Raw genomic sequence first — 21,003 nt, 5'->3', positions numbered from 1 at the left:
TTTCTATGGCGGAACTCCGTAGGACTATTTTTACTTATTCATCAAAGTTACTCATCTATTTTTATTATTTAAAAGTAATTATAATTATCTTTTTCAAATTAACCGTTTTTTTACTATTTTCCTCGAGTGGTCCGGAGCACCGGAGAAGCGTTGCTCTAGGGTACAACATAGTTGAAACCGAGAATACGAGAAGAAAACACAAGAATAACGTATACATTAAAAAAGCAATTTTAATGAATAATTTACAATAATTGCTCAAAAGAGCGACCGCCAACGGTGTTATATAATCTAGTTATCAAAAATATTAAAATAATTCAATTGAAACTTCAAGAAAGGAATCGAGTCGATTAGAATTTAAAGTTTTACATTTACTTCATGAATAGGACATTGCGCTGTGAGAAAAGAAAGAATTACATGACTCCTTGGTTACATAATCACAAAAATATATATACGGGGTGATTATAAAAAAAACTATCCCGACATATGGGCCCCTAACTATCATACCATTCACAGAAACTGAATGAAATTTTGGCATAAGGTATTTTGAGGTATGCGCTCAAGAATGATATGGAAAACAAGTGTCACTCAAACAGTTACGGTTACAGTGAGAAAATTTCGAAAATATCAAATGGCAACACCAAGTTTTTTGTATTGGAATGCGATCTCCATACTTAAAAACACTAAATAGCATTAGAATGGCACCTGTAGCACGAAAATCCCCGGAGCTAGGCAAGGAAAAAGTAAAAAGGACTTTGCCGTGCACTAGAGCATTAATGTTCGTTTCATTCGTCACACCGTTTCTTCGGCTGAGATTCCAGCCTGATTAGTCCTCCACAAGGTCATGTGGAAAATTTGTGAAACACAATAAAAGGCTTTATTTTATGCTGCTTCTCTGTCCTTATTGGTTGTCCTCACTTTTAGCCTATCTACCGCCTGTGATTTTCATGCTACAGTAGCCGTTCAAACGCTATTTAGGGTTTTTCACAATGGAGATCACATTCCAATACAAAAAAGTTGGTGTTGCCATTTGATATTTTCGAAATTTTCTCATTGTAACCGTAACTGTTAGAGTGACACTGTTGTTTTCCATATCATTCTTGAGCGCATACATCAAAATACCTTATGCCAAAATTTCATTCAGTTTCTGTGAATGGTATGATAGTGAGGGGACCATATGTCGGGATAGTTTTTTTTATAATCACCCTGTATATCGGTCACACAACTCCAAGAAGCAGTAGAGCAAGGGATATAGAGTCATCAATCCTAGACTTTTTGAAACAAGATTTTGATACGATGGAATTGATTGCGATCGGATGCGACGGGACTGTTACCAATACTAGTTATAAAAATGGTGTTATCAAATTAATAGAGAAAGAAATAGGCCATCTCTTGCAATGGCTTATTTGTCTTTTTCACTTTAATGAGTTACCTCTAAGGCATCTTGTGAAGCATCTAGATCAGTGATTCCCAACGTGGGCGTTAGCGCCCCCTGGGGGGCGGTAGAAACTACGCGTATAACAGGGATTCCTATGGGTTAAATAATCACAAAAATATATATATATATCTATTCTATAATATAAAATCACAAACAAACTCGAAAAGGGCCTGTTGCTAAGCAACCGAGTGACGGAAGTGGGTGAAATTTTTGAGTGACGGAAATCTGTTACGGAAGTCGGTTTCGATTCATATATCGATATTATTCATATATCGATATGATATCATATATCATATATCGATATTGGGTCGATATTCACATATCGGGACCCATTTGACCCATGTTATGTGCATGTACCAAGAGGCTCCTACATCCTACAGCAGAGCCCTTAGGCTGGAATTTAGATTTCGAGCCCCCAAACCAGCTTTTCAGGGGCCCCTCTGTGATTAATTGATAGTGTGAAAAATCAAAAAGTGATAAGAATCGTTGTGGCCCCTGTCAGCCCTTCCTTTGTGGGGGGGGGGGAGGTCCATGCCGAGAGGTATATATATGTATAATATACACACACAACAGCAGTGCTCCCAACACAGGGTCGGGGTACCCGGGGAAGATTTCACGTATAAGTAAAAAGTTTTCATTTCCAGGGGCCCTTGATGGATCTCATTGTTTTCTTGCTGCTTTAACGTTGAAAAATTTCGATAGCGGAAGCAAAAGATATATCCAGTCTGGGGCCCCACCAAAAGTATGCGAATTGGTGTCCCGGGTAATTGGTTGGGGGGTCCTGGATTTTATTCGTTGGTAAAACGAATACAAATGAAAATTTTTCATGGCACTCGCTCCGGGGGATGACCGACAAGCTTCCAAGTCGGGGGCCCTATGTTTACAGGTTTCATTTTGGGGGCCCTGGATTTTATTCGTTGGTAAAACGAATACAAATGAAAATTTTTCATGGCACTCGCTCCGTGGGATGACCGACAAGCTTCCAAGTCGGGGGCCCCAAGTTTACAGGTTTCATTTTGGGGGCCCTGGATGAATCTCATTCTTTTCTGTTGTAGAATTTGCAACAGCCGAAGCCCGAGATAAAGCCAGTCTGGGGCCCCACCAAAAGTATGCGAATTGGTGTCCCGGGTAATTGTTTGGGGGCCCTGGATTTTATTCGTTCGTAAAACGAATACAAATGAAAATTTTTCATGGCACTCGCACCGGGGGATGACCGACAAGCTTCCAAGTCGGGGGCCCCATGTTTACAGGTTTCATTTTGGGGCCCTGGATTTTATTCGTTCGTAAAACGAATACAAATGAAAATTTTTCATGGCACTCGCACCAGGGGATGACCGACAAGCTTCCAAGTCGGGGGGCCCCATGTTTACAGGTTTCATTTTGGGGGCCCTGGATGAATCTCATTCTTTTCTGTTGTAGAATTTGCCACAGCCGAAACCCGAGATATAGCCAGTCTGGGGCCCCACTAAAAATCTGCGTATTGTGTCCCCGCTACTGGATGTGGGGCCCTGGATTTTATTCGTTGTAAAATTGATAAAAATGAAAAATTCTCACAGGGGGGTGTCCGACAAGCTTGCAGGTCAGGGCTTCATGGAAATGTTGGCAGGTTGTAATTCGGTGCCCCTGAATGTATCTCATTGATTTTTGTGGTTTAACATTGTAAAATTTGCAACACATCGGTAGCCCAAGATATATCCAGTGTGGGGCTCCACTAAAATTCAGCGAATTGAATCTGGGGACCCCCCATGGGGAAGTTTTCTGGGGATACTTGATGAATCTCATTTGTTTTTTGTTGCTTTATTATTATTTTCATTAAAATTCGCTTCTTCAGTAGGCTGGTGCTTTCACACGTCCCTTTCCCCTTTTCCATAGCACGCTGATGAAGTGGGACGAAATAAACAAGATATGTCCGGGAGAGAAGTGGGGGGGGGGTTGGCCGCCAAGGGCGGCAGGGGGGCAGAGCCCCCCTAGTAATATAAATAAAATTAGATTACAACGATACCCATTTTTTCGTCGTGCCTTTCAATACTTCATTACTATTCACACAGACCACAAGCACGGAAATCGAGGTCGTGCTCAAGTATTAATTTACTACATCTTAACACCTCGATATACTCAACAAGAATCGCCCGAGAGAAGCGAAACTCGCAAGATAGTGCTCCTGAAGTGGGACTTTGAGCCAATCAGCGTGCTGGTTGAGATCTACGTCACGGAAAGTTTCCAGGAACTCAGACTACCCGACCCCTTTCCAAGTGAAAGTGGACCTCGTCCATCTAAGGAATGTCCGAGGGGGCCATGTGGTCAAACTTCCGTTCCCACGATCCGTGAGAAAATTCCCCTTCACCAGCCGAGAAAAAAAAGAAAAACACCTACACTTTATATACAATATATAGCCATCTAAAACAATAATATAATTTACATAAAGTATATGTTATGACTTCGATCATAACAACGGTGATACAAGAAGAACAGAGGCGAAGGAGAGATTGACGAACTCTCTGGAATATTCCAGGCATATCCCGAATCTGCCCAGCAGCAGCCGAAAGTCTTGCGATTAGGCCCTTTTCAGAGTCAAGAGGAGTCTCATACACCAGACTCTTCAGCTGTACCCACAAAAAGAAATCAAAACACGACAGATCAGGTGATCGTGGTGGCCAAGCTACAGGACCACCTCTCCAAGTCCATCGGTTTGGAAAAGGGACGTGCAGATAGTGCCGCACCTCTCGCCCAAAATGGGCTGGGGCTCCATAGTGCTGGAACCACATACGCCGCCGGAGGGCAGTTGGAACATCCTCCAGAAAGTCTGGCAGCACCTCTTGTAGAAACGTCCGGTATTTGCCTTCGTCAAGGCGTTCCGACAGAAGATACGGTCCTATTAGGTGGTCGTCGATGATTCTTGTCCAAACATTGATGGAGAAGCGTCGCTGATGCGCATGTGGATTTACAGACCCCCAGATGAATATTATGAATTATTATGAATATTAAATACACCATCTCGTGCGAAAGTGCATTCATCGGAGGAACGAACAGTTGCCGCAAAATCTGGGCACTCTGCTGTAGGAGCCAGCGGGTGAAGTCTACGCGACGAGTATAATTTTCTTCATTCAATGTTTGGACTCTCGTTGAAAATGGTATGCATAGAAGCCCCAATGTGCTTCCGATTTTCCCGGAAGTCTTCCGATTTTTAGCCGTTTTGTAATCTTCCGGCCGGAAACTAAGTTTCCGATTTTTCGTATTTGTTAAAAAAAAAACGCTGAAAATCCCCAAATACAGCTTCGCGTATATGAAAAATCCCTAAAAAAATCTCTCGGTCCTTACGTTAAAGTTATGACGTCATTGTGTGTGGATAACTTACTTCTATCCAAAGCTTAGGAACCGTGGTCCCAGCCGTCTGCGCTTGACTGTTTTCTTTTTTTTATTTTCCACCTTTGTGACCCGTGTAAAGCCTCATGCAGGTAAAGTCCTGTATAATTGAGTTTAGTTCGATCTCTTGATAAGAAACTGGAATCCAAAAATATACCTATTAAAAATTGCATTTCTTTCAGTTGTGATAAAGCAGCTGTTATGGTGGGACAAAAATTAGGGGTAATATCTGTTTTAAGAAGTCGCCGCAAAAATATCCAAATGATTGGTTGTACTTGCCATCTGCTCAATTTAGCTGCTGAAAAAAGTGCAGCTACTTTACCCTTCAAAGTTGATGAGGTTCTGCTGGACATATATTATTTTCTCCGGAAGAGTTCAAAAAGTAAAGAAAAGCTGAAGAATCTAGAAGAACTTCATGGCAGACATGAAAAAAAATTCTCAAACTTATCAGTACACGCTGGTCATCCGTTGGAAAATGTTTAAACGATGTATTGCATCAGTGGGCACCGTTACTCAGTTTTTTCAAGGAAGAGGCCATAAAACGGAATGAAGTGGAACCTCTTTCGTTTTACACCATCCCACATATTCAGAAATCTGGTGTCAAGGATAGCAACAAAAAAGGTGGCAAAAAGACGTTAACAGTGAAAAGAAAAGAATCTCCAGATGATGATACTTCATTTTCATCTAAAAGGCAAAGGAAGTATCGTTTCTCGAGAAGAGAGACTATTGTATTTCTTGTCATTGGACTTAAATAAGATACTTTGCTTATTCCTATCATATATTGTTTCAGTATTTGAAACGACTAATTCCAAAAATTGCACTTATCTACACCACATATACATTTATTGCGGTCTATCCTTTTGAATTTATATGAAGAGATAAGTCAAGTATGTGAAACGTTCTGTTGTCAAAGCAGCTAGTAATATTCTCGAAGTTCAGTATAACGACAATGTTAATCAGAAAGATGACCAGAATTTTGTTAATTTGGAATTTTACTGAAAAAGTGGTTGAAGACCTGAATGACAAAGCCAAAACAATATTTTATGATTGTGTCCGAAAATATTTCACAGCTGCTTGTGATTACATGCGTCACAAATTAACTTTTAACTCAGAAGTCCTGCATCATGCATTTGTTGCCAACATATCCAATTTTGAGAATGCATCTTTTGCAAGTTTAAAATATTTTATAGAGAAGTTCCCTGTTCTCTTGTTTGGTGAAACAGGAGACAAAGCAATAGATGTATGGGGAATCAGTCAAAGCCGTCCAAAAAGAGAAGGTCGTCAAGGACATGCAGTTAGTTGGTTTTAGAACGCGCTGATGAATGGCCGCACTTGTTGAGAGAGGAAAGTTTCATACATTATTTTACTATGTAGTCCTACCGTATACATTTTGAATATAAGATATTTTTATAAAAAGTGTCGTCATTCCTCCTGCCATCCACCACCTATAACTGGTTACATCGGACGTGATTTACTCTCTCTCGCGAGTCTAAAATATTTTTTATACTGCGCTACTGATATATATATATTTTTCTATATTTTTTCTTCGCAAATCTCACTATGGATCAGGAACCGAGTAATGGCAATCAAGTAGCTTTGAAACTCCACAGTTCTGGCGGCGCTCAAATCCATCTGTGTGGTTCCTGCAACTCGAGTCGGAATTCATTTTCTCTGGAGTGACGGCGGAGATCACAAAATTCCATCATGTTGTGGCGGCATTGAAACCAGAAGAATTGGCCGTGGTTGGTGACATGCTTGCTAGTCCCCACGCTGTGACGCCATACACAGCTCTGAAAGATCGCTTGTGTGCCCAGTACGCCGATACCGAGGCTCAGCGTCTGGAGGACTTGATTTCCAGCATGCAGTTGGGCGACAAGAAGCCCGCTCGGCTGCTTCTCGAAATGCGGAGCAAAGCGTCTGCTTACATTGGAGACGACCTCCTAAAGACTTTGTTCCTGCAACGCTTGCCAACCCATGTGCAGCAAATATTGGCGATCTCCGACGACACGTCGGACAAACTAGCAGACATGGCCGATGGAATCCTCGCGGTATTCCAAGCAGTATCATCGTCTGACCATCAGCTATGAAGGAGATGTTGCACCAAATCACTTCGCGTTTGGACCGCTTAGAAGTTCAGTCTCAGCCTCACGTACAGAATATTCGTCGCCGTTCCAGATCGCGATCTCGTAGCTGAAATCGCAGTTTCGCTGTGCTGGTATCACCGACGCTTTGGAAACTCGCCCATAATGCTCCAAGCCGTGCAACTTCGCTCAGGGAAACTAGCACGTCCGTCAATCGGTGCACCGGATGACCGCACATCAAATGTTGAGCATTATATCGGCCGGAACAGCACATTAGGTGGCAACAAATTCATCATTCCGCAACTGCAACTCTCAGATACGTCCTCCGGCCTGCATTTTCTAATTGATACTGGAGCCGAAGTAGTGTACGCAGCGGTCTGGCGTATTTTTTTCGGCACGCTCACTAGTGATGGACCTTCCGTCTGTCCTTCCGTCCTTTCACTCCTCCCCTCCCTATTCTTAGTGGGGGGGGGGTGTTTGCTTTGTGATGATAGTGCTGCTTTTCTTTTACTTCCGTTGATGGTGCTTTCCACTAGTCAACAAATTATGTTGCTTCGCTCTGGGGCTTTCTATGAAAGCTCAGATAAGTACATTTTATTAACAAATATTTACAAGTTATTTATGAAATGATCCAAAAAAAACGCTCAATTCCACCGTCTCAGTTTGATGGAGTTATTTTTTTCCGCTTCCGATGCCGAACGTAGGAGAATAACTACCAAAAAAAAGAAAAATACACACAAAAAAAAAAAAAAACACACGTACACAAGTTTTCACTGTCAACGTTTTTATTTTTTTTCAGATAACAATATACATATTAGTAGCCGTAGGGTAGCGTCGTGAAATCATTCAGAAGAACCCTCTTGTCGTATACAAGGCCGTACTTTTTCTCCTCCACCCTGCTTATGACCCGCATTCTCTTCACGTCTCTCGTAATTTTATAATCGTCTCGAATGATGACCTTCGTGGTAAAATCCATGGACTGTACTAGAGCTTTCAGTGAGTCATAGTTGAGGACTTCCGAATTCTTAGATATTTTTCATTTATTTGAGAAAATTCGATAATTCTGTTAAGGATAATCTGTGGCAATGTATTTTGGAACTATTTGAGATCTTATAATATATATATGTGTACTAACGAAAAATCAAAATAGAACTACAAATAGATATAATAGGATTTATCATGCGTCAGAGCCTAATATCAGCATTATATAAAAAAGAGGTTTTTCTCTATATTTTTCACATTGACAAATAACTTAATAAAACATAAATCATAATTTCTCACTTCGTACGAGACTGTTTGGATGAAGGTATTGTAAGCAGATACAAAAACAATGATTACAATAGTAGTAATAAAATTAATAATATATTCTATTGACCTTCATTCTATATAAGTATACTAAACTTTTATTCAAAAATGTATAAACACAAAAATACAGTCTGACATATCTAATAAATATGTTAGCTGTTGCAGAAAATATTCAATATATAATTCATTTAGGTCTGGTGAGAAGTCTTTGCAGTCAACACCAGAATGCTTGTTTTTAATGTACGTGTGTGTATTTGTGTAATAATAATAAAAAATAGCGTATTAAATCTATGTTTTTTTCCAGAATGTTTTCGATGGTGAATCTAACAATCCAATGCCTGATGATATCGATTGGGAACAAGAAGTAGAGGTACTAATAATTTTTTTACTTATTTATCACCATTCAAAAGATTCACTCATAGTATTGACTAAAGATATACTACATTTTCTCTAGAATACCGTTCTATTTGGACCGGATTTTACCATCAGCGAAGCAGAGTGGATAATGGTTGAAAACCCTTTCTTAGAAGAAGTCGATTGGTGTCAAGTTGAGAAGGTTAGATTCAATTATGCCTCCCACAACTTTCCTTTTTCATTAGTTTTTTCTTCATGAGTATATACATGTATTCTAACATTAACTCCGTTTCTCTAATAGGAAGCCGTGGATCAGGTAGGCCATGGAAGAGACTATGACCCTGGCGAAGGTATATTCAGAGTAAGTTTTTCGAATAATTATATTTTTTCTTTGCGTATTATGATTTATATTTATCTGCTATGATACCACAGCTCCTTTCTCTTGCAGACCACGAAATCATACGTGTTGCAAGAAAAATCCCGCAAGAAAAACACCCGTTTTAATGCGGAACAAATCACATATACAGCTCGGATACGAACGGAGGTGCTGACAGATCCGTCAACCAGATTAATAGCAGCTATGGCATTTTTGCGAGCGTTGTTACGACAACTGATAGATGAAATAACTAACGGATTGCATCCTGATGACAGAATTCGGTAAATATTTACTATATGTAAAAATTACACATTTAGCTATAGATATATGAGCAACTATTTTTTGTTTGAATAATTGATTATTTTCTTCCTCTTTCCAGCATCATTATGACATCTGACAGCTTGGATCGACCTATCTCCGCATCGCTTATTCCTGTGGCCTCGCTCACAATAGAATCACTGTTGGCCGTGATAATGAAAGTGCTGCAGAGCAAGAACGCCATCCCTTTAAATGACCCATCTCTCAGATTTGACGTCATCACTGTCAGATTACCACGAGGTGGGGGTGGTCCAAGACGTAAGATTGTCAACATATCGACCGACCGGCTGACAAAGAAGTCAGTTATAAGCGTACCACAAGATGGACTGTGTTGTGCCAGGGCCATAGTCGTGGGTAACGCCTACCTTAAGAATCATCCTAAACTTTCGAGTATAAGAGACTCAAGAATAAACATACAGAAGGAAATGTCCATTGAGTTATATCAAAAAGCCGAAGTTCCCATGGGTCCTTGTGAATTTGATGCCATCGCCAAGTTTGCCGAAATTCTAGATGTTCAGATATTCGTCAAGTCGTCAGAAGAATTTTATCGAGTAATTTTTATTACTAAAAATACTATTTAATGAGCGTTATATATGAATGTTATATATTCAATTTTGAATATTTTTTTATAATTTTGTACTTATGTTTTTTTTTAATGGAGGTTGTGTTCAAGACGGCTAAGAAAGACAAGAAAATATTTTTGTTACTTCACAATAGGGACTACGACCTCATCACATCTCCTAAAGGATTCCACGGCACTAATTTCTACTGTGTGGACTGCGACAAGGCCTACGACCATGTCCAGTATCATAAATGGGCAGTCCGATGTAACACCTGCTTTGACGATTCATGTACGGTTGGGACATCTCAAACCTGCGAGAATTGCCACACGACATGCAGATCCGCTGACTGCCTTGCAAGACACAAGAGTCTTGGAGGCAAAAACACCACATACTGCCAGCAATTCTACGAATGTCCGACATGCAAGAAATTTCTCGTAGAAAAAGAGCGGTCCCGAGGTAAACACGTTTGTGGCAAGAAGTATTGCAGCAACTGCAAGAATTTCCATCATGACGAACGGCACCTCTGCTTCCTCAAGAAGAAGAATGTGAAAGCCCCCTCCGACAAGCTCGTCTTCTTCGATTTCGAGACGGATCAATCTTCAGGCGAACACGTGATCAACTTTGCCGTGGCACAATATGCGGATGGCCAAGAGGTTGTCTGCAGACGATATGACAGCATCAACGAATTCTGTGCCTGGCTCTTCCGAAAAGAACATAAGGGATACACCGCAATAGTCCACAACATGAAGGGCTTCGACGGTCAATTCCTGCTCAAGTAAGTTTTTTTCGAAAATTTTCGCATGCTTGTTTTATTTTTATAATGCATGCATTTTGTGGTAAATTTTATAACACATATGTTAATTTTTCTTTTCAGATATCTCCTAGAGCAAGGAGTCAAACCTTCTGTTGTCCCGTGTGGATCCAAGATCATGGCTTTGCGGCTGGATACTCTCAACATCCGAGTTATCGACAGCCTCAATTTTCTCCCTACGGCTTTGTCCAAACTGCCGAAAACTTTCGGTTTGGAAGAACTGAAGAAAGGGTACTTTCCCCACCTTTTAAACCAACCGGAAAACCAGGACTACAATGGACCCCTTCCTTCCAAGAACTTCTTCAATCCGGAAGCTTTCGCCGTCGAAGTGAAAGCGAAATTCGACAACTGGTACGAGGGAAGAAAGAGCGGAAAATTCGTGTTTAAACACGAAATGTACAAATACTGCAAGTAAGTTGTTTTCTCCTCCATTGAGTATATTTTTTCATTGTTTTAACATTTATTGTTTTATTTCATTATCGTTTCGATTATTTTTTCCATTCTTTTGACATTTCTACACTATGATTAACATTTTTTAGGTCAGACGTTGATATTCTTCGACGATGCTGCTTGCAGTTTCGTAAGGAGTTCTTGGAATTAACCTGCGTCGACCCATTCCAGTACCTCACCATTGCCTCGGCCTGTATGGCGACCTACAGGCCAAAATATATCGAAGAAGGCACGATTGGAATGGTGCCTGTTAACGGATACGTCAATCAAACGAACAGCAGCCGTCTAGGCGTTGAATGGTTAGCGTATCTTAGCCACAAGCATAGCCTGAACATTCACCATTCCAGAAATGGTACGGGAGAAAATAGAGTGTTTGGTCTCAGTGTAGACGGCTTCTGTACAGAAACAAACACGGTCTATCTGTTTCACGGTAAGTAATATTAATTAATTTTATTACTTTGTTTGCTTTACTACGTATGTTTCATTTTATTTATATATATGCTTTGTTTCTTTTTTTCAGGGTGTTATTGGCACGGCTGCCCGCAGTGCTTCGAAAAAGATATGGTGAACCCCAGTACTCATACGTATATGTGGGAACTCCACAAGAAGACACTAGAGCAAGAGCAGAAAATCCGTCAAGGCGGATACAATCTCGAAGTCATGTGGGAGCATGATTTCAATGCTCTGAAGAAAACGGATCAAGTTCTCAAATGTTTCCTGGTGGACTTTCACTTTGTCGATAGGCTGGCACCCAGGGATGCGTTCTATGGAGGACGAACCAACGCCACTAAACTTTTCTTTAAAGGCACTGCAAAATATATTGACTTCACGTCATTACACTCGTGGTCAATAAATACTGCAAGTGAGCACTTTAAAATTTATAATTTAACAAATATGACTGCCATTAGTTTTTCTCTTTTTTACAAGTTTTTATTTCATTGCAGATATCCGGTCGGACATCCCAAAGTCATCACCGAGAACTTTGGAGACCTGGGGTCGTATTTTGGCATCATTAAATGCAAAGTACTACGACCAAGAGCATTATATCTGCCCGTTCTCCCATACAGGTATTATTCTAATTTTTTTATAACGTGATCTTCACGTATTCCTAATCTAACAAATTTTTTCATACATTTTTTATTACTTTCATCATAAAATATTTAATTTTTTATAGATCCGGTGGAAAATTAACCTTTCCCCTGTGTCGTTCGTGTGTTGAAGCACGCTTAAAAGAATGCCAACACAACGACGAGGAAAGATGCATCACAGGCACCTCGGTGACTGAGGAACTCAAGAAGGCCGTTGAAAAAGGTTATGTGGTGAAAAAGATATACGAGGTATTTTTTTCTAATCCATAATTATTTTTGATGTTTTCTACGATAATTTTTGTTTTCTAATTAGAATTGTTTTTTCTAGGTTTATCATTTCGACAAATCTAGAGAGGGTCTTTTTGCTTCGTACATCAACGCCTTCCTCAAGATCAAACAAGAGTCCTCTGGTTGGCCTTCAAACTGTGTCTCGAATGAGGAGAGAAACTCGTACCTGAAGCAGTATCAGCAAGTTGAAGGCATAAAATTGGAGCCTGGAAATATCCAAATCAATCCAGGTCGACGTCAAGTGGCGGAACTGTGTTTGAATAAGTAAAAAATGTCAAACCATCTGTAATGATTTTTAATGGTCGTATATACTAAACGTTCATATATACTCAATTATCGCTTTTTTTCCTGCTTCTGGGGTCGCTGGGGCATGCAGGAAAACAAAACACAGCTGTCGTACGTAACTAAAGCATCCGATTTTCACAAGATGATGAACGATCCTTCTATTGAGGTAATTATTATGTGATACTATTCTTCATAAAATAAAATTTTTAAGATATTTGATTTCATCAAACTAAAAAACAATTTATTTTTCAGGTCAAAAATCTGTATCACCCCAGTGACAACATAGTTGCAATAGAGTGGCGACACAAATCGGATTTCATACCACAGACCGATCGAACCAACGTTTTTCTGGCTGCCTTCACGACAACATGAGCTCGCTTAAAACTGTACTCTGAGATGGAGAAGCTAGGCGATGCCTTGCTCTATTTTGACACTGACTCGTAAGTTCGCAGAAAATTTTTTAATATGTTTCATTTAATTTTTCAATGTTTTATCACTTGACTTATTGGTTTTCTTAAATTTCAGAATCATCTATGCTAGCAACGGTGCCAACGATCCACCATTGGACGATTTCTTGTGCCAATGCACAGATGAGCTCGACGGTCATCACATCACGGAGTTTGTGTCAGGTATTTTTCTCAATCTTTTATTCTCGTTATCAGACTCTAATTCATCCTTTAATTTCACAGGTTGAGATGTTTCTCTTCAAGATTTATATTTATTTTTGATAAAATGCTTATTTTCAGGTGGAGCCAAGAATTATGCCTATGGGAGGTCTGACGGAAAAACGTTCTGTAAGATTCGAGGCTTCACACTCAACTTCAAGAATTCGGAAGTCCTCAACTATGACTCACTGAAATCTCTAGTACAGTCCATGGATTTTACCACGAAGGTCATCATTCGAGACGATTATAAAATTACGAGAGACGTGAAGAGAATGCGGGTCATAAGCAGGGTGGAGGAGAAAAAGTACGGCCTTGTATACGACAAGAGGGTTCTTCTGAATGATTTCACGACGCTACCCTACGGCTACTAATATGTATATTGTTATCTGAAACAAAATAAAAACGTTGACAGTGAAAACTTGTGTATGTGTGTGTTTTTTTTTTTTTTTGTGTGTATTTTTCTTTTTTTTGGTAGTTATTCTCCTACGTTCGGCATCGGAAGCGGAAAAAAATAACTCCATCAAACTGAGACGGTGGAATTGAGCGTTTTTTTGGATCATCAATATATTTGGTCAGCGACTGTTAAAGCTTGACTTACGACTTTGACGTGCGTTTCATTGGCCATTCATCGTTGCTGCCGTTTCGCGTCCAATCATTGGATCTTACTTTCTGCGACATTTCGGACTACTTATAGATGTTCGGCGTGGCCAATTAATCGATCCATTCACTCAGCTTCGTTCACGTTGCAATACTGCTGGTGTGGACGTACCATCCCCAGCAGGGAAATGCATCCCCAGCAGGGAATGCAACAGCGAATTTCATTGAATTCTCACCGAGTTCCCTGAACCTGAACTGACAGAGACTGTAGCAACGTTTAATGCTGTTAAGCATGACGTTCAACACTGCATTGAGGCCAAAGCCCGCCAGTTGCATCAAAACGTCGCAGGCTACTACCGGATAAGCTGCGTGCAGCCAAGAGTGAATTCGATCATCTAGTTGCCCAAGGAGTTTGTCGACCATCTCAAAGTTGCTGGGCAAGCCCACTGTACATGGTACCCAAGTGCAACGGAGATTGGAGACTATGCGGCGACTACAGGAGACTTAATGCTGCAACTATCCGTGGCAGATATCCCGTTCCGCACATCCAGGACTGTCTCCAGGTGCTAGAGGAGAAAAAAATATTTTCCAACTTGGATCTCGCAAAAGCTTTTCATCAAATCCCCGTGAGACGAGAGGATATTCCGAAAAAAGCCGTAACAATATCATTCGGGTTGTTCGAATTTCTCTTCATGCCTTTCGGACTACTACTACTTCACCAAACACCAACTCTGGCCATATCGCTATATTGCAATTCACTGCCATTAGTGAGATGGGCTGGAAGTGAAGGCGCTGTCTATCGGTGGTCGCCTCGAGTTCGTTAGGGAAAATATCTTATTTATATCCTCCCTTGGGTTCGAACCCGGGACCCAGACAACAACCTTCACGATGGTAGACGAGTATCTTACCACCATGCCACTCGGGCACATGCCTTTCGGACTGTCGAATGCAGCTGAAACATTCCAGAGGTTCATACATATGGTGTTGCAGGGCTTCACCTTTTGTGTACCGTAATTTAACGATGTTTTTGTGGCATCTACAAACAGTTGTAAAGCACAAGGAACATTTGCGCCAAGTATTCAAACGCTTTTCTAAATTTTGAGTTCGCCTCAACGCTGCCAAATGTGTTCTGGGGCAACCATCAGTTCGATTTTTGGGCCATACGATCTCTGCAACCGGCGTTGCACCCCTTCCAGAGAAGGTGTTGATCATCGCAGCCAGACCAAATCAAAGAGCTCCGACGATTTTTGGCCCTCCTCAACTTTTATCGTTGCTTCGTTCCAAAAGCAGCAGAGACGCAGGCAATCTTGCATAAATTTCTTGAGGGTGCCAAGAGAAACGATAAGAGGTGTAATATATCTACTACCTAATAATACCATTTGTAGATGGCAGCACCATCCTGCCTTGTAAGATGGTGATGGTAATAAAGAAAGGCAGTCATGTTCTTGATGTCATGCTAACTGGTTGTAGCAATCTATGTCCATCGCTGTAGTTAGTGGACCAAACATCAAATAGCCAAGCAGTAATATATAACATGGTGTCAGTTAGAGAAATACTCACGTATTTTTGAATTTACGCTTCAAAGATCTGAAAAAGATGGCGAACAGCCTGGCGACCATCCAGCCATTCGATGCCGGAGAAGCATGGCGGTATTGGAAGGAAGATTTCTTGGATTATTTAGAAGCGCTTAAATACAGCTCGGAGGCACAAACTACGAAAACTGCTATTTTTCGTCATGTGTGTGGAGAGGAATTGAAGAAGCAGTTGCGATCCTTCGATATTGCGCCCGCAGCAGCAAGCACTGCGATATCACTCGAACAAATCATTCGTGAGTTCGACAAATATTTCTCGGACTATCAGAACGAGATTTATGCATCTTTCAAGTTCCTTGAAGTAAAACAAGAAAAAGGCGAAAAATTTGGCGACTGTTATTCGCGGCTACGATGCGCGGTCGTCGAGTGTAATTACGGGCCGTCGATGGAAAGAATGCTCCTTGACAAGATCATCCAAGAACTTAGTGACAAAGCACTACAAGAAAGACTGGTCCGAGAAACGAGTAGATCAACAAAAACACTGCAGGACATCATTAGCGAGTGCAAAACGTGCGAACATAGTAAGGCACAGGCAACGGAGATGGGTGAAAGCAAAATAACGGTCGACGCCGTAAGGAGATACAAGCATCACACAGGAGAGTCGCGGCCAGCAAACAACGAAAACGTCGAGCAGAGAGACTGTAAACAGTGGGGGAAAAACACCGTCCGAAAGAATGTCCTTCGGAAGTAAGTGCCGCAAGTGCGGTGGAAAAAATCACAGGGCCAAAGTTTGTAGGAAAAAGATTTTCTATAAAAGAACAAATACTCGCCGAGTTAACACAGTAGCTTGCGCTAGTGACGACAGTGGCTCAGATACTGTTTATTTAGGTGAATTAAAATCAATTGATGCCTTAGATAATGAAAAACCAAACTCTGTGTGGCTTCAGAAGATCCTTGTTAATGGGAACAAAGTCAAATGTAAGCTGGATACTGGAGCACAAGTGAACATTATACCTAAGAGTGAACTGCTAAAATGGGAAATAAAGCCAACTGTAAAGAAAATTAAACAACCAGTGCTAGACTACAGTGATAATGTAGTTCCAATATTGGGTGAGTGTTCGTTAACTTGTGAGGTCAAGAATCAGAGGAAAAGTTTCAAATTTCTGGTAACAACTCTGAATTCCTGCCCTATATTAGGCCTAGTTGCTTGCAATGAATTAGGACTAATTAAAAGATTGAATGACCTTATGAAAATGAACAGAAATTCACATAAGAGTGATACACCGGAAGAAGTTATGAAAGAATTCTCAGATGTTTTTAATGGTGTGGGACGACTCAAATGTACTGTAAAAATTAAATTGAAAGAAAATTATTCACCAAATGTGGCAGCTCCACGAAAAGTGCCATTGGCTCTTCATGGCAAAGTGAAAGAGGAGCTTAAACGCATGAGTGATAAGGGAATAATTGCAAAAGTAGAGGAACCAACTGAGTGGGTCAGCAACATGGTTGTGGTGAATACACCCAAAAAATTACGCATTTGTCTAGACCCAAGACCATTAAATTATGCCATACAAAGACCTCACTATCAAATACCAGCAGCCGATAATCTGATAACAAAGCTGCAGGGATGTAAAGTATTCACCATCTTAGATGCAAAAAATGGATTCTGGCAGTTACCACTTGATGAAGAATCATCATTTTTAACAACTTTCACAACACCTTGGGGAAGATACCGATTTTTAGTTTTACCATTTGGACCAAACAATGCCCCAGAAGAGTTCCAGAGGGCCATGAATGAAATTTTTGAAGATGATCCAGAAATAAATCCATACTTTGATGCCATAGCCATCAAAGCCATGGATCTTCATCCATGCAAGAACATTGTCATTTACTCCGTCGGACCCTGACACGAGCCAGAGAAGCTAATCTTAATTTCAATATTGAAAAGACACAATTGGCCTTAACAACAGTCAATTAACAATTTGTAAGTCAACAGTAACAATTTGGGACGTATGATGTCTGATACTGGAATAACTCCAGATCCCAAAAAAGTTAAGGCCATTAACGAGTTTGCTGTTCCCAAATGTCGTGAAGATCTACAAAGATTCCTTGGAATGATAACTTATCTAGCCAAGTTCACTCCTCACTTGTCTAGTTTAACTCAATCGCTACGTCAGCTATTAAAACAAGATACTGAGTGGCTGTGGGATGAAAATACCCAACGTGATTTTGACAAATTAAAACAAATGATAGAGCAAGCTCCATGTCTACAATATTTTGATGTGAAAAAGTCAGTGACTGTTTCAGTAGATGCCAGCCAGCATGGATTAGGAGCAGTTCTCCTACAAGATAGCAAACCAGTTGCATATGGATCTGCTACACTTACAGCAGCTCAAACGCGCTGCTATGCACAGATCGAGAAAGAACTGTTAGCTGTAATCTATGGACTTGAACATTTCAATTATTACACCTATAGAAGACCAGTAGTTGTTCAAACCGATCACAATCCCTTCTAGGGGTATCATGAGTATAAAACAATATGACACAATCTCTCCCAGACTTCAGAGCTAAAGATTGCAGACACCTTGTCAAGAGCTCAATCGCCAAATGATAAATTTGAAGAGGATTATGAGCAAGAAGCAGCTGTCTCGATTAATCTCCTTGCATGTGCTACACCCAATAAGTGGCACGAATATGCTTCGATGACAGCAAGTGATGCAGAGCTGCAAGATAGCAAACTATTTCTATTGGCCGAAAATAAATGACGATGTGGAAAACTACATCAATAGATGTAAAATCTGTCAGCAAAATCAGAGGGCAAATTCTAAAGAAGTCCTGTTCAAACAAATTCTGCCTGGAAGACCATGGGAAAAAGTGGCATGTGACTTTTTCTACTTGAGAGGTCAACAGTATCGATTATTTCTCAAAGTACATAGAAGTTAAAAACATGAAGAGTACTAATGCAAAGGCAGTAATAGAAGCAATGAAAAGCATCTTTGCAAGGCATGGAATACCAGAAGAATTGGTGAGTGACGGAGGGCCACCATTTAATGCAGAAAGCCTTCGAAAAATTTTCAGAGAGTGGAACGTGACACACAGTATTACTTCACCTCACTTTCCCAGAAGCAATGGCCAAGTTGAGAGAGCTGTACAAACTTTGAAGAAGTCTCTCACAAAAGCTCTAGAAGAAGGTAAAGATCTACATACGGCCCTACTGGATTATAGGATACAACCTACACAGGATCTTCCTTCTCCAGCTGAACTGCTGATGGGCAGACGATTAAAATCCTTTTTGACAACTCATCCTCATCAACTCAAACCAAAGTTTTCTACAGCTGAAGCCAGTAAAATCTTGAAAACCAGACAAGCATATCAGAAGGAAAGATTTGACAAACATGCAATGCATCATCCTGAACTCAAACAAGGCTCAAGGGTCTGGTTCAAGAAAAGACCTCGTGAACCATGGCAACAAGGTGTCATAACCAAGACAGGACTGAAACCTCGTTCCTATATCATCGAGGGAAAAGATGGAGGTACATATCGAAGAAATAGACACCACGTAAGAGAAGACAGAACAACTAATGAGAAGATCACCAGAACAGTTGAAGATTTCTACCCTTTAACCGCAGCTAAAAAGATGGCATCTTCAACTCCAGAAGCAGATCAAATCCTGAGAAGATCAGAGAGGACTGTAGTTAAACTCATACTACGTTATATACAATAAATTAAATATTCATTATCACATTATCATACATTAACTATAATAGAACTTTAATGTTTCTTAAAAAAAAAAGGCATGTAATATATCTACTACTTAATAATACCATTTGTAGATGGCAGCACCATCCTGCCTTGTAAGATGGCGATGGTAATAAAGAAAGGCAGTCATGCTCTTGATGTCATGCTAACTGGTTGTAGCAATCTATGTTCATCGCTATAGTTAGTGGACCAAACATCAAATAGCCAAGCAGCAATATATAACAAGAGGAAGCGCGCTTGGACCAAAGAAGCCGATGAAGCATTCCTGAAGTCTAAGTGGGATTTGGCAGATGCAACAGCTTTGGCGTTTCCAGTGGTAGGAGCATCTTTCGCTATTGTGGTAGATGCTTCCGATGTCGCCATGGGCGCAACTTTACAACAACGTGTGTCAGGATCTTGGCAGCCACTTGGGTTCTACTCCAAGAAGTTATTTCCTGCACAAAAGAATTACAGTGCCTATGATAGACAGCTGTTGGCAGCTTACTCTGCTATCAAATATTTCAGGCACATGGTTGAAGGCCATCCATTCATCCTGTACACGGATCGAAACCTCTCATATATACCTTCAGCCAGACCACTGACAAGTGCTCACCTCGTCAGCTTCGACACCTTGATTTCATTGGTCAGTTTACCATTGACATCCGACACATCAAGGGTGCAGAAAATGTTGTGGTGGATACATTGTCTCGCATATCCATATCTTCCATAGAGACGCCATCTCCCACCGACTTCAAACGAATTTCAGAGGAACAACCCAAAGATGAGGATATATTCAGCAACTACTCACAATTCTTCATCTACTTCCTTGAAGATCCACTCTCTTCCTGTTCATGAATCAAAGCTTCAGCTGTACTGTGACGTCTCTACAGGTCGCATTCGACCACTGGTTCCATCCTCGATGCGTAGGGACATCGTTACTGCCTTGCATGAACTGCACATCCTGGAGTAAAGGCCTCTGTGAAACTAGTTCAAGAGCGTTTCGTATGGCCCGCACTGAAGGCTGACGTGACCACTTGGGCACGTACATGCAAGTCTAAAGTGAGTCGGCATACAAAGAGCCCACATGGGGAATTTTCACCACCCGATGCCAGGTTTGAACACGTCCACATTGATATTGTAGGCCCTTTGTCTCCATCAGAAGGCTACAAATATTGCCTCACTGTGTGGATCGCTTTTGTAAATGACCTGAAGCCTTCCCTATGCCGGATAGCTCTGCTGACACTGTGGCCAAGGTTTCCTATGCTGGATGGGTGGCTCGGTTCGGTTCAGCTAACAGAATCACCTCAGATAGGTGTCCAGTTTGAATCATTTTTGTTCAAGGTTCTAACCAAGTTCTTGGGAACCAATCACCAGAGGACCACATCATACCATCCAGAAGAAAATGGTCAAGTAGAACGCTTCCATTGAGACGTTACGTCTGCTATCAAGGCTCATGCAACTAACCGCTGGGTAACAGTACTTCCTACAGCCGCTGTGGTGGTCGAGTGGTCTTAATGACGGACTCGCATCGCGGGGATCCGGGTTCGAACCCCACCGTCACCGCAGTGGTGGTCGGCTGAAGTTGGTTTCCTGTGGTTCCCAACTTCGAGGCGCAAATGTGAGCCGATCTCCCCATTAAAAAGTCTCGCCACAGAGAGCAACACGCCTACAACGATAAATTATTCAATCATTACACTTCACTCACAGTTAGAAAAACTGGTGGCAGATGGCAGCACGACACATAACAACATTAC

General features: G+C 41.0%; 2 protein-coding genes across 3 annotated transcripts in view; one reads left to right on the top strand and one right to left on the bottom strand.

Annotated features, from left to right (window-relative positions):
- The window catches only part of LOC149080429 (kinesin-like protein KIF28), a 1,038,199-nt gene that overhangs the window by 126,679 nt on the left and 890,517 nt on the right, over nucleotides 1-21,003 (bottom strand). The window lies entirely within an intron of this gene.
- On the top strand, nucleotides 13,114-13,753 carry LOC149080436 (uncharacterized). Its single transcript, XM_089238556.1, has 3 exons — nucleotides 13,114-13,157; nucleotides 13,243-13,346; nucleotides 13,464-13,753. The coding sequence occupies exons 1-3, from the start codon at nucleotides 13,114-13,116 to the stop codon at nucleotides 13,751-13,753; spliced, it is 438 nt and encodes a 145-aa protein (XP_089094682.1).

The sequence above is a fragment of the Pholcus phalangioides genome, unplaced genomic scaffold, assembly GCF_987345545.1.
Source record: "Pholcus phalangioides strain wild (caught in Gottingen) unplaced genomic scaffold, Ppha-v1.0 ptg000011l_1, whole genome shotgun sequence".
NCBI classification, from domain to species: Eukaryota; Metazoa; Arthropoda; class Arachnida; order Araneae; family Pholcidae; genus Pholcus; species Pholcus phalangioides.
The sequence above is the reverse complement of the archived record's forward strand: the minus strand, read 5'-3'. Positions and strand labels throughout refer to the sequence as shown.

Bases quoted from the DNA above. Each gene is read 5' to 3' on its own strand.
- LOC149080436 (XM_089238556.1), top strand. From the start codon at position 13,114: ATGGAGAAGCTAGGCGATGCCTTGCTCTATTTTGACACTGACTC. The intron at 13,158-13,242 runs GTAAGTTCGCAG...CTTAAATTTCAG, and splicing joins CTCTATTTTGACACTGACTC to AATCATCTATGCTAGCAACG. The intron at 13,347-13,463 runs GTATTTTTCTCA...GCTTATTTTCAG, and splicing joins CATCACGGAGTTTGTGTCAG to GTGGAGCCAAGAATTATGCC.